Here is a 14,316-nt window from a genome sequence, read left to right on the forward strand (position 1 = left end):
GTGTCCAGAGCATGGGGCTCTTGAAGGCAGAACCTGCTCCCCGGAATCTCACGTGGCAGCTGTAGGGGGCGCTTCACAGAAGCAGTTTTACGGAAGCTAAGTTAGCTAGGTCACCCCCAACCTTGGGTTCCTAGAATAAAGTTGGACGGCTTTCCATGGCATTCTCCATCAAGGAGATGAAATTCTAGTTAACCCGAGACAGTCTCAGCAAGAACACAACATGAAGGAACTCTGCGCTGTCTGCCCTGTCGAATTTTGTGAAGCTCCTCCATTCAGTTAGTTCCTAGAGCTAAACTGACTTAGTTCCCAGAAGCGATGTTCTCTAGATTCTTTCCCACCTCGCCCTTCAGATTCCCAGTAATGGCCAACGAGAATTGTTTGTCTTCCCTAGCTCCTCTTAACCATGCTAACCAAGGGACAAAGGGAGATTTCCTGTCCCCTCCCTCTTCTGCTCTAGAATGCCAGTGTGTTTGGAGGATGGCAGGCTCTGTCTCTTGAACTGGACATCTGCAACCTTTTCCTAAACAAAGCCTGTGCTGCCAAAGAGCCACCCATCCCTTTGTCTTACTTGCTGATCTCAAAATAAGCTCTTCTGAAGGGTAACTTCCTTCCTACTGAACTTACATCATCCCTGTGGAGCAGGGACATCTGTAGGGTGCCCTGGACCACTCTAGAGGAAACACTGGTTTTCAGAGCAGCACACTGGGTAGGGACGGCTCAGTGGAAAGGAGGCAGAAGCCAGTGAGGCAGAGTAAAGCTTGGCTGCTGATCTTTTTGCAGAAGGATTTCCTTCCCAGAGTCTCACAGTCTAAATGACAACATGGGTCTATGAACTGTGGGGGAAAGGAAATAGGCTACACATCTAGTATATCGCTTTAAGTTATATACCCTGAAGAGCTGGAGGCCAAGCAAATGCACACATACCTCTAACTGAAGCATTCAAAGCCGAGTCAAGAGGATTGACGGTTGAGAGCTATCCTTGGCTACATAATGCAATATGATCTTAAAAAGACCAAACAAAGCTAGCCTTGGCTACAAAACAAGGTCTCAAAGACACTTGTATACCCACATTTATTCAGGAGAAGACATTCACCAGCCAACCTAAATCGGGTTATATAACATGAGGAATATTTGCTGAATATGTGGGACCCGCGCTTGCAAAAGGATGTTAAAATATGGCCCCTTCCCACTCCCTGCTGATCTTGGGAGACGGCAGCAGACATAAAGGTAGAAGGGTAACAGTGAGACTCAGATGCAAATTATCACATAATGGACGGGACTTTGCAGTGACATATGGGCTGACTCACCCCTGCAGTTGACTGTGTTGCAGTAAATCTACGACCCAAGTAAGTTCGTGCAAGGAAAACTCAACTCAATTAATATGAATACAAGCTGCATGTCTAGATTGGGCAGATCTACCACTGCATTACTGTATTTCCCAGCTAGAGATCTCTTATAATTTGTGGTTTCTCCACACGCCGTGCTTCTGTTCCATTTTCCTTCCACCTCCTCTTCTTCTGTCTTCCTTTCCTCCCCCGACCCCTCTCTCTCTAAATCTTTCAGCTCTACCTTCTCCTTCCACTGCCCGATCTCACTGGCTCTAGCCTTCATTTTACAAGTTAAAATGGGGGGGAAGGTTGGCATGAAGTCACCTGAATACGTGATTCACTCCTCCTCGGCCAAGGCAGCCCCTCTTGGGGAAGCAGAATTAGCATCAAAATACAAACAGCACCTGGGCAATCCACAACATAACTGCTTAGGCACGTTTCTGCTTAAAACAAGCTGAATAAACTCATTTAGAAGAATCCTTACTTTTGTTCCCAGGAAATATAGGTTTTCCTTTTATGGTTTCATAGACAATTAGTGTCTTAGTCAGGGTTTCTTTCTTTCTTTCTTTTTTTTTTTTTTTTTTTTTCTTTTGGAGCTGAGGACCGAACCCAGGGCCTTGCGCTTGCTAGGCAAGCGCTCTACCACTGAGCCAAATCCCCAACCCCTTAGTCAGGGTTTCTATTCCTGCACAAACATCAGGACCAAGAAGCAAGTTGGGGAGGAAAGGGTTTATTCAGCTTACACTTCCACATTGCTGTTCATCACCAAAGAAAGTCAGGACTGGAACTCAAGCAGGTCAGGGAGCAGGAGCTGATGCAGAGGCCATGGAGGGATGTTTCTTACTGGCTTGTTTCCCCTGGCTTGCTCAGCTTGCTTTCTTATAGAACCGAAGACCACCAGCCCAGGGACGGCACCACCCACAGTGGGCTTGACCCTCCCCCTTGCATTTCCTCAAGGAAGGCTCCTTCTCTGTGATAACTCCAGCTTGGGTCAAGTTGACACACAAAACCAGACAGTACAGTTAGTGGAAGAATTTTAAGATGGTCTTAAAAGGAAGGTTGAAGAACATTTTATGAGAGTTGGAAAACAGGGCAGGCAAACTGTAATCTTGGCAGTGGCCGAGAGAAGGGGGATGGAGAAGAGAAAGACACAGTCACATAGTGAAAGATCCCCAAAGGGAGACCCTCACTCAAGTCTCGGGAAGTAGAGGACCCCAGACACACGAGAGACCAATCTTGATGCAATAAGCAGAGGCGAGGTTTATCGCGGAGCTCCAAGTTGACACGTATCCCACGCAGGAGACAGAGGAGTCCACCCTGAGTGACTGGGAGAAGGGCTATTTAAAGGAAGAAGCCACAAGCCCCAGCAGATGAGGGGACATCAAAAGGAAATACCAAAAATGTCAAAAGGGGAAACTCTCAAAGTCACAGGATTGTTCTTAAGACTCTAGGGTTTAAATCAGGGGAAAGGTCAAACCCTCATTCTCCTGAGAACAGATCTTGATTCCTGTCCTTTAGGGTAAATGTTTGTCAGAGTTGAGGAAGAATCTGCATCTGACATACATCTGGTTAGGCTTCGATCCTGGTTTCCTAGAATACTATCTGCAGGACACAATGGCTGGAACATTATCTGTAGGGCACAATGGGGCCTTGAACAAACATCACAGGGGCAGAACAGAACCCGTTACTCATTTACTCATATCCAGTGACATCCAGAGGGTCAGTGAGTCAGCACCAGTCCTCCTGCATTTTTAACTATCTGTCTTCCTGAGTCAGATCCTGTTGCTGAGTTTTGAGCTAGTTTAAAATTCTGTCTCTCAATAGTTTGAGAAAAATATTTTTGCGTGGATGTGTTAGCTACAATGCGCTGTGGCAGCGACGTCGGCAACGGTGGCAACAACGATGACGATGATGTGCACACCGGTTGTCTTTTTCTTGCGGTAACAACACGCTATGACTAACAACTTCTAAGAGAAAGCCTGTAATTAGTGGCTTACAGCTCAGAGGGTGGGTTCATGTAGAGGGCACAAGGTTCTTGTGTTCACAGTCAAGTGTCAGGGAAACCAGGGACATTAGACATGCAAGACTGTCTCGTTCAATGAAGACATGAATAACCTGTTTTCTGACAGCAGGCTGGAAGTGGATGTGGTACCCCTGAGATCTCTGTGCTCTCTGGAGGGTCAGGCCGCCACCGGCTCCTTCAGATTCTTCCACTTCTCAGTCATCCTCGCTAGACAATTATGTTGAGCACTGTTTTTCAATCAATGGAATCCGTCTTTTTTTTTTCCAAAGATTTATTTTATGCATATGAGTATACTGTACCTGTCTTCAGACACAACCGTAGAGGGCATCAGATCAGAGATGGTTGTGAGCCACCATGTGGTTGCTGGGAACTGAACTCAAGTCCTCTGGAAGAGCAGTCAGTGCTCTAAACCACTGAGCCATCTCTCAAGCCCCAGGATCCATCTTTATGGAAGAGGTCACACATACTTTACCAAGGGTTTCAGTGAAGTCTCTGTTGTACATACACATGGGATTGAGTTAATTATCACCAGGAACCTTCCCCCTCCCCCCCAAAAAAAAACTGTGCTATGCTTAAATGGCCTAACTTCCTCGTGTCAGACTCTAGAATGTGAACACCAGTCACGGCGAGACTCCTTGTCACCTCTGACTGACTGACTCTCTGCTGGCTGCAGTGCTTGCAGAGATCCCACGAGCACAGCATCATTATGGCATGGGACATGACAGCAGACAGGACAGCAGACAGGACAGCAGACAGGACAGCAGACAAGACAGCAGACAGGACAGCAGGACAGCAGACATGACAGCAGACAGGACAGCAGACAGGACAGCAGACAGGACAGCAGACAAGACAGCAGACAGGACAGCAGGACAGCAGACAGGACAGCAGACAGGACAGCAGACAAGACAGCAGACAGGACAGCAGACAGGACAGCAGACAGGCAGGCATGGCACAAGCATACAGCAGAGAAATAGAGCTAACTGGGAAATGGTATAGACTTTTAAAACCTCAAGGTCCACCCCCACCCGGCTGCCCAGTGATGTACCTCCTCCAACAAGGCTACACCTCCTCATCCTTCCCAAACAGTTCCACTAACTGGATACCATTCAGATATACGATCCTAAGGGGATTCCTCTTATTCAAACCACAACTCAGTTCTTTCCTTCCACCATGTGGGCCCTGGGCTACAATGTAGGTCATTGAATTAGTTGGCAAATATCTTTACCTACTGAGCTGTCTTACCGGTCCAGTTACCTTTTGATTTGATTTAGGTCCATAGAAGCAGGCACACCCAGCGATGGAGCTGCATGACAGAAATGGGTGAGGTTTCCTGGGACTGAAGTCATAGTTGTGAGCTGCCATGTGGATGATGATAACAGAACCCTACTCTTCCAAAAGGCAGCAAATACTCTTAACTGCTGAGCCATCTCTCCAGCCCTCCTCTGCTCACCCTGACACAGCTTCTTTCAGTGTCCTCTACTTGGCTCTGTCACAGGAGGTCTTTCCACAGTGACAAGATGTTCCTTCATATCTCCTCAGGAAGGAAGATGGGATTAGGATGGGGGCATGGGCCAGGCAGAGCCAACCAATTCTTCACTAGTACATGAATATTACATCCTTAAAATGAGCAGAATTCATAGACAGAGAGATGCTCAATGGCTAAGAACATTGGCTGCTCTTCCAGCACCTGGTTCTGATCCCAGCCCCCATGGGGCAGCTCACAAGTCATCTGTAACTCCAGTTCCAGGGCATCTAACAGCTTCTCCTAGTCTCTTCAGGCACTGTACACATGCGGTGTCCAGACAGACACGCAGGCAAAACACTCACATATGCAAAATAAAGTCTCACAAAGAATTAAAAAAAAGAGTCGAATTCTGAGACATATCCTGATATTAAGTCATTACGCTAAATTTGATAAACTAGTTGTTAGGCTTGAACCTTGCTCAGCCCCTGCACCAGCTGGGAAACCCTGTCTGTCCTCCTTCCCCCAACCCTGCTGTCCAGAACCCTGCTGTCCCAGAGAAAACTCCAGGCTAGCATGTCACAGCTCTGTCTGTGAGTTGTCCACACAGGGAGTCTTTTTGACTATGTATGGACACAATCCCAGCTCCCAGCTGGCAGATTATCACCCCGCCCCCAAGACCCATAAACCCCCTTGCTTTACCCTGGATGTGTGACTTATAAAGGGGTAAAATAACCACTGTAACAACTTCACCGGCTTCTACCTGTGAGATCAGTGAACCCACCCGACAGCTGTCTCCTAACAAACCTGCCTTTATCTATTTTTAATCTGGTTTAATCTGGCCTGTATCCTCCTTGCCCAGGAAGAAAAAAAGCCTATCACTAGTCACTAAACATTATATGATCTCACTTAGATCCGGGCGGAGTTGAATGGTAGTTGTCAGGAGCTTGAAAGGGGAGAGCAGAAGATGGATGGCTACATTGACCTAACTCCTCTATGGGAACACATGGAATGCCCCTAATCTGCATTTTAAAAGGTGAAGTTTATGTGTCTTTAACCACAGTAAAACACAAAAATATCACGGGGAGGTGTGGTGATTCAAACCTATAATCCCAGGAGTTAGGAGATAGAGGTAGGGGGATCAGGAGTTCAAGGTCAATGTCAACTACAAAGCAGACCAGCCTGAGTTACAGGGGACTCCCAAAAAGAAAAACAAAGAGATTATGTGAATCTCAAGAAAATATGCGCAAGATAGACTTTCCTCAGCTGCATCTGTGGGGCGTCCTCTTCTCTGATGAGCAAGCATTTGTCCCACCCTAGGGGCCCCTTCTCCCCAAAAGATAACCAGAATCGGATGAATAGGAAGATAAGTCTGACTTGCTTGTTAATCCTGTCAACTTGACAAGATCTATAATCACCATGGGAACAAACCTCTGGACCAATCCACAGGGAAGTTTCTAGACTAAGCTATTGGAAGTGGAGTTGAGAATTTGCACAGCCTGAGCTACTTATGAAGTCGGGACTCAGAGAAATCTTTTAACAATGGGCAGCTGACACTCTCTAGGTTGACTGCACAGCTCACTAACCGGCCATCACTGCTTAACTGTCTCGACACCCTCGTTCTGCAATAGTAGACACCTATTTTGCTTATCTTGTGCCTCTTAGCACCTTTACCTTGCCAAACACCATAAACATCGATGAAAGACTTTGGGCCGAAAAACACAGTCTTGAAAGCAGCCCAGAGCATCACAGATACTAACTAGCACTTCTGGGTGATTTATATCATTTGTCCAACTGTAGATAACAAAGAGGACTGCAGAATACCACAGGTCTTAATTTTACATCTTCTTAATTTAAAAGTATGTAAGTATTTGCAAGCCTACAGTTAAAATACAAAGAGAAACACAGTTGAAGTGTAGGAAAAGGAGAGGATCCCATACTGCAGTGTTTAGTACGCAGCGGATCCATAATAAAGAACACTAAATTGTTTATCAGCATAAGTTGAACTGGGTAAACATTATGCTTCTGTATTACTTGAACTTTTACAAATAATGACTTTAATAAAACCACAGTAGAAACTCTTGCAAACCTTTCAACTCTCTCTTGTACTATTTAGCATCCCTTTCTTGACTAATTTCTACATCCTACTCACTGCATTACCGGGTTCGACACACACTGAATTAACATGTCCATGGGCTACCACTACCCGGATAAAAGCTGATATTTTCAGGCAAATCCAAAACGTAATTATTTTCTTCATTTTGTCTTGAAAGGTTCCACTAATGTCATTACTAGCATCCATGGATGATACTTTTGCAGTGCGAGTCTCATCCGAGTTTGTCTAGCTTCTACCCAAACACCGTCCTTCGCGCCAATCTTCAATCTCAAAGTGCAGCTACTCGCCGCGAGTTCGCACCCGCCCCGCCCACGCATGCGCCCTACGCCTGAGGGTCCTGCGCGCGCAGCAGGTCAGGTCCGCTCCGGCAAGCCTTTGACTGTAACCCCAATTCGGCTTTGCCCGAGGCGGAAATGAGTAGGTGTGGCCTCGTGGCGGCGCCCCCGCCCCGGAAGTGGGCGGGCCCTTGAACCCGTCGCGGACTCCTAGCCTCCCAGTCGGGCTGCGGCCGAGGCCGGTCCTGGCTTTGTAGCTTACTCAAGATGGCGGTGCAGCCACCCACCGGGATCCGCCTCAGCGCGGTGAGCAGCCGCGAGGGGAGGAGCGGGCCGGGTCCCAGGAGGGCGGGCGGGCGGGCCAGCGAGTGGGGTGGTAGTGGGCGGCGGCGACTCGCGGGCCTGGCGCGCCCGCAGGGAGGTCGCGGCAGGGCGGAGGGGCCGCCGCCATGTCGCTCCACTCAGAGAAGCGACTGTGATGCGCGGTCCGTGCGCTCCCTGCGTCTCGGGCCGTGCCGCGGCCCCAGCCCGCCTCGGGCGGCCTCCCTTCCTTCGGCTCTGCAGCCGCCCACAGCTGTTGTGGGAGCCGCGCCCTCCTCCGCAACCTGCGGGTCCCGGGAGCAGCCGTCGGGCCTCGCCGGGGCGACGTGGGCTGCGGTGTAGCGGGGTTCCCGCACGCGTCGGTCTCTGTCGGCCTCGGCTAGGAGGCGCGGAGGCCAGGACCTTCATCTTCACTTGCTCCGCATGCCCCTGCCTCTGCTTTGGGCCGAGTCCAATTCTGACAAACCCCTGTGAATCAGCTGGGAGTGGTCACAGAAAACGACTTACACTTTCAGGTCCAAAACATTGTGGGCGTGGCTTCGGACCTGATGATTCCCGCCAAGTTTTATTTTCCGCCGGCCTTGAGGTCTTAAGCGGGGAAAGTACTTCCTCGGTAGAGGAGGTCGATGTTTGAAGGATGGCTGTGGTGGCACGTGCGGGTAATCCCAGCGCTCGGGTGACCGAAGCAGGCAGATTCTAGGACATTTTAGGGGACGGGGAAGTCCTGTCTCAAGGGAAGAAAAGCGGTACTACAGTGTTATATAATCTCATTGGTGAGCGGTAGGGATTTCCGGAGGTTAAAGCACCTCCCGTAGGTTCTCTTCAGGAATGCATCTGTCTCCGTCCATTCCTTAGGCGATGTCCTTCATAGGGGATGTGATAGCCCCAAGTGTGCATGAGGTGCTACCTAGTTTTATTGCCTCTGCCTTTTTGTGAGGTTGAACATTTTTCACATTTTCTGTTATGTTGGGTTTTAAATTGCCTGTTAGTACAGTTTTCCCCTTACGTTTATTTAGTTTGTGTGTAGGAGTGGTGTGTGTACGTGCGTAGCTAACCACCTGTTTGTCTTATGTGCACCTGAAAATTAGGACTTCAGATCCCTTAACTTACTGCTAGGTGTGAGTTGCTCCATGGGGTGCTAGGAACTGAATTTTGGTCCTCTGTGAGAACAATGTGTGCTCTTAGCACTGAGTTGTCTCTCTAAAGCCTGTAGTTTAGTCATTCTTTTTTTTTTTTCTTTTTTTTTCTTATTAGATATATTTCTTTACTTACATTTCAAATGTTATTCCCTTTCCTGGTTTTCTGTCCATAAGCCCCCATCTCCTCCCCCCCCCTCCTCCCCTCCCCCCAAGTTTAGTCATTCTTTCTTCCCTTTCTTTTGAGAGAGGATAGTACTGACTTATGAGACTTGTTTACATATTCTGAATCAAGGACTTTTAGTTAAGTGATTAGTTTGTTTGACTTAATGGTGTTCAGTAGTTAAAAGAGAGTAACTTTATTCTTTCCACTGGGTTTTAGCATCAGCTCAGCCCAGTGAGGTTTGGGTGAATCTAGGTAGAGTTTAACACTTGCCACTCTAGAACCAAAAGAGTTCTTATTCCAAGGAAATTATAGAAGTTATTCTGTGTCAGTTATGAGTGACTAAGGTCCCAGGACAGGGATTTAGATTACTGTGAGTAATGGGGGTGGGTTGTGATGAGTGTGTGTCTTGGGTTAGCCAACAAGGGGCTTCCTGTTTGCCAGGCAAATGTTCTTTATGTTTCTATTTCCCCAGTCTTACTGAAGCTTCTAAATCATACAACAAAATAAATCCATACATGAGTACATTTGCCAAATTATTGGCTGGAGGGATCAGGTAGCAAAGCAGGCAGATCTCTGCTGGGCCTAACAATGCATTGAGAGTTTTACCTAGTAAAGAGGATTTGGTCAGTTACAGAGGTGATGGTAAATAGCTCTGAAGAGGGACTAAAAGCCAGGCCTTGTGGGCACAGCTGTAATTTCATCTACTCTGGAGGCTGAGGTAATAGGACTACAAATTCAAGGCCTGCCTGAGCTACAGAGTGAGTTCAAGGCCAGCCTGGACAACTTGTCTCAAAATAGAAAGGAAAAAGGACTGGGCTGTGTTTCAGTAGGAGAGTACCTGCCAGGTGGGGCCCAAGTTCAACCCCAGCACTTGAGGGCACTAAAGATAGCTCAAGAGAATTTTGGCTGTCTTACAACATTCCATTTCTCAATCATAATGTTCTGGTTAGCCAAACATATACAGGATCCTCAGTGCAGATGAAGCTTTAGAGAACTTCCATTCATGACAATTAGCCTCAGGTCCTGTTGCCAAGTATTTGAAATCTCTATTTTGAGTCAGGGATATATCCCAGTGTAATAGCACACACTTACCATGTGCTAGGCCCTTGGTGCTGCCCCAATACCAAAAATAAAATACAAATGCTATTTCTTTAAAAAGCCTCATCCAAGTGACAAGGCGTAGTTGCACAGACATATAAGCCCAGCACTAAGAAAGCTGAGATAGAAGGATGAAGAATTCCTGGCCACTTTAGACCATAATTCATGGCCCTTTCCTAAATAAGAAAGATACACCACAGCCTAAAGAGTCCTGAGCTGAGCCATGATCAGAGAGATGGGTGAGTTAATGTTTAATTGGTCCTGTGTCGGACGGAGTCCAACCCTTTCTCTCCTTACATACTGCAATCTCTGACTCTTCAGAATTGAAGTGAAGGGCCACACACTGAAACCATGAAGACCTGAGCTTAGATCCCCAATCCCTAGTGAAGTGTCTTTGATCTAACTCAGTCAGCCAGTCTAGACAGATGAGTGAGCTCTAGGCTCAGTGAGAGACCCTGGCTCAAAAAGTAAGGCAAGTGAGATGGAGGGGGAGACACTCAAGTCAGCCTCTGGCCTTCACATTCATGTTCAGTCCCACACACCCAACACAAAAAGATTGATTTGATACTGGGCCTGGTGCTAGTATTAGAACTAGTATCAAACTAGTTCTAATAGTTCTAATTATTGGAGAGGCTGAGGCTGGAAGATCACAAATTGAAGGCTAGCCTGATGAGGAAGCGGACTGGGCATAGAGCTCAGTGGTAGAGCATGTGGTCTGGAGTGGAAAAGGCTCCCTAAACCAGTGGAAAAGCTTGGCCTGCCCCGTCCTGTAAGCCGGCATTCGGGAGGCAGAGGCAGGCTGGGCGATATCGTAGTGAGTCCCTTTAGGTTGGCAGTGCTCCCAGGTAGTGTGCTGGGACTAATGAAGTCCAGTGACACTTGGCTGTGGCTCCAGTAGACTTAGAAGACAAATTTGGCTTTTCTGGAAAATATTGGCTGTTTGGAACCTCAGAATTTTTTTCCACCTGTCAGCTTTTGGTTTATGAGTATTTGATAACTTGTACCTTATGAACCAGATCCAGCATGGCACCTGTTTTTGTACGATTTGTGACCTAAAATTGAGCACTCGGAATGTTTGAAAGAAAGTTCTAGGACGTGTGAAATAAATGTTAGTTTCCATAGTTTTATTGGACCACACCATGTGCAATTTGCCTATACCTATCACCTGCTTGGAGGAGGAGAGAACCTAAAATATGAGTGAACTTGGCATTTGTCAAAAGCCACAGAGTGAGTGGGCAGTGGGGCTCACACTTTGGATCTTAACACTTGGGAGGTTGGATCAGGCGGATGTCTAGGAGTTCAAGGCCAGCCTGCTGGTCTACAAAATGAGTTCCAGGGCCTTGGACATGGAAGGGCAATGCTGTTCAGTGTGTCATCTCTAGGCTATTATACACACACTTTAGAGTCATTTAGGAGGTCTGAGATCCTAGCATGAAGTGCAGAGTGCTAAATAAACATTTTCCATTTTCTTCTATATTTCTAAGTGCTTGGACCATTTCCTGTTGTTGGGTAGCTTTCCCACCCTCAGATCCTGTGCGTTGTCTGGGACAGTGCACCTGACACTGCGTCATTCACTTATTTTTGTTGGAGTTGGTTTCTTCTCCTTTATTCTCAGGTATGTCTGCCATGGCACAGAGTGACTAGCATGTAGACTTAGCCTGCCCTCATGGCCTCAGTCCTGACATAAATAATTGTATGTGTGCCCAAGGTTCCAGTGTGAATGAGGAGTGTGATTCTCTTACCCATAACAGGATTGTGCTTTAAATTTTTGAGGAATCTTCATGTTGTGTTCCATAGCAGCTGTACACGCTACATTCCCAGCAAGTGTTAGCCTAACTAATACAGGGTGGCTCTCCCGAACAGCAGATTGCACCAGCAGGGAGACCCAAGCAGAATACAGTAGCCATCATGGCATGGGGAGCAAAGGAAGGCAAGCATGCTAAAGTAAATGGGTGTTGTCTTTGGATGCATGGACCACAGGGGACCATCAGCTCAAGGATGATGTATGTGGTTTTGGACCGATCATGGATGCTGTAAACTGCTTTAGTCTGTGTGTGAGGCTGCGGCTTTAGCAATCTTCTGCAGGGGTTTCTTTTACCTGGATGGTATTTTCAAGGATCCTCTGTCCCTCTGTGGCTTTACCTTGTTTTATTTTGGTTCTGACAACTTTCTTGGTTTTTCTTTTGCTTTTTCTTTACTTTCTCTTTTACTTCTTTGGGGAGTGGAGGGCATGCACACATGTGCCATGAGAAAACAGATGAGGAGTCAGTTCTCTCCCCTACCAGGTGGGTCCCAGGGGTTGAACTCAGGCCTTCAGGCTAGATGCTTGGCTGATTTTTACCTGCTGACCCATATTGCCAGCTACCAACTACTTTGGTACAACTGAGCACAAAAGTTCTAATTTCTTTGGATGCTTTCTTTTTTGAGACAGTCTCATATTTTGTCCTATAGCCTCACCTGGCCTGGAAGTTGCTGCATAGACCAAGATGGCCTCTGACTGACACAGATTCTCTACCCTCCAGGTGCTGGAATTAAGGCCATGTACCACCACACCAAGCTTCCTATGACTGTACTGTTTTAAAAGGGGTGGTGTGTGTGTGTACGTGTGTGTACGTGTGTGTACGTGTGTACACGCGCACCGATGCCTGGTGGGAGCCAGAGAAGGCCATGGCTTTGCCTAGAGCTAGAGCTACAGTCAGTTGACGGCTTATGCCTTTAATCCCAGGACTCATCATCTCTGAGTTCTGAAGAGTTTTTACAGAGACAGGTTGAAGAGAGAGCAAGCTAGATACAGATAAAGACAGAACGAGCCAGAGAATTAGAAAGAGCCAAAAGATTAGAACAAATTGCTAGAGTTGCTTTGAGGCCAACAGGGCAATTCAGTGAGAAACAGAAAGAAGCCAGTTTTGAGTCATCTTGAAGAGGAGTTTTGAGCTAGAACAGCTGAGATAACCAGCCAGCCAGAGATCAGAAAGAACTAGGAAGGGTGAGTTTATTCAGCCGTAAGTCTCAGGCTGAGAACATTGCAGACCTGGATTAGATTGTCTGTAGGCAAAAAGCTTGCAGGACTGGGCCTAGGTTAGCAGACAGAGGCAATGAGCCTCAGAGACGACAATTACATCAGGAAATAAAAAAATACTTTTGTAGAAACTGACCAGTGTGACCCTGAGAACCAAACTCTGGTTTAAGCTTTATTGAATTCTGTAAGTTGATTTTTTTTTTTTAAGTTTTTGCTTTTCTTTGGTGCGAAGATGAAACCCAGGATGCTTGTACCTTTTGGACAAGTACCCTGCCACCAGTGTACATCCTCAGGGTTTTCACTGTCATCTGTGTTGTGACTGAGATTTCCTGAGAAGAAGCTGGGACTGCAAAGGCCAGTTGACATCAGTGATGTGGATTCAGAGTTCAGAGCAAAGTTATCTTAGGGCAACTTTGGCCCCTTAATAGCCACTATTGCCCTCCCCTGTGGCTTAAGGTCTTCAAGTATTGGGTAGAAAATTTGAAGTATACAGATGGGCCTGTATGTTTCATTCATTCAACCAAAGAGTCAAGGAATGCTGTCAAAAGCATCTGAGGCTGAAAACAGCATTTTCCTAACTTTACTGTTACCCATCATCTGATGTACCCAAAGGTCTGATACTTGTATTCCTTTGCTCTGCTTCTATAAATAATTTATCAAACTACTACCACTCTTGAACATTTGACTCTAGAATGAACTGTCTCTTAACCCTTTGAGGTGAGAGCTGGTTTTTATGTTGCTGGTGTCCTTAGATGTACAGTTATAAATGTGACTTTTATTTCCTCAGCTGAAGTGGTGAGATGAGGGCTGTACCCAAGCTGTGCGAATACATGGCTTGGGTGTTGCCTTCTCTGTTCTAACTATCCCTAAGTCTAGGCTGGAAGCTAACAGCTTCTGCACAGTGTACAAGCTGACTGATTTAATCCGGCTTCTATTGGCTTCTAACTGAATTGCTATGCCTGGCCTCATAGTAACCTTGACAATCTGTCCTAATCTTTGGTTCCTTCTTGTTCTTTGGCTTACTCTGTCTTCACCTGTGTATCTATCTAGCTTGTTCTTTCTGTAACCTATCTCTGTAGAACTGTTTCTGTGAAACTGCCGTACATTCACACCACACCACACCACACCCCTTTTTCTCACTCTCCTTACTCTTTATGTGGTCTTTCTCCCTCTGCTGTTCTTCTGTGAGAATATCCTATCTCTGATTCATTCTGTCAGATCTTGTTGTCGCTTTGCTCGTTACTCAGATGCCACTTGCCACTTTCAAACATAGCTGCTTCCTTCTACAAACTAACCTTACCTCATTGTTACGGATTAAAGATGGGTACTAAGGATACCCATACTGTAATCAAGGGCTTGTCTGTATTCTGCA

General features: G+C 46.7%; 1 protein-coding gene across 9 annotated transcripts in view; it reads left to right on the top strand.

The window, feature by feature from the left end:
- Nucleotides 1-7,397: 7,397 nt before the first annotated feature.
- Morc3 (MORC family CW-type zinc finger 3) overlaps nucleotides 7,398-14,316 on the top strand; it is a 42,262-nt gene continuing 35,343 nt past the window's right edge. For all 9 annotated transcript variants that reach the window (XR_015632790.1, XR_015632789.1, NM_001395628.1 and 6 more), the window contains exon 1: nucleotides 7,398-7,510. Coding sequence is in view for 2 of the 9 variants with exons in the window: in NM_001395628.1 (NP_001382557.1) it covers nucleotides 7,472-7,510 (39 nt within the window). In the remaining 7 variants the exon portion in view is untranslated. The remainder of the gene's footprint in view (nucleotides 7,511-14,316) is intronic.

This window comes from Rattus norvegicus, chromosome 11, assembly GCF_021556685.1.
Source record: "Rattus norvegicus strain SHRSP/BbbUtx chromosome 11, alternate assembly SHRSP_T2T, whole genome shotgun sequence".
Taxonomy (NCBI): Eukaryota; Metazoa; Chordata; class Mammalia; order Rodentia; family Muridae; genus Rattus; species Rattus norvegicus.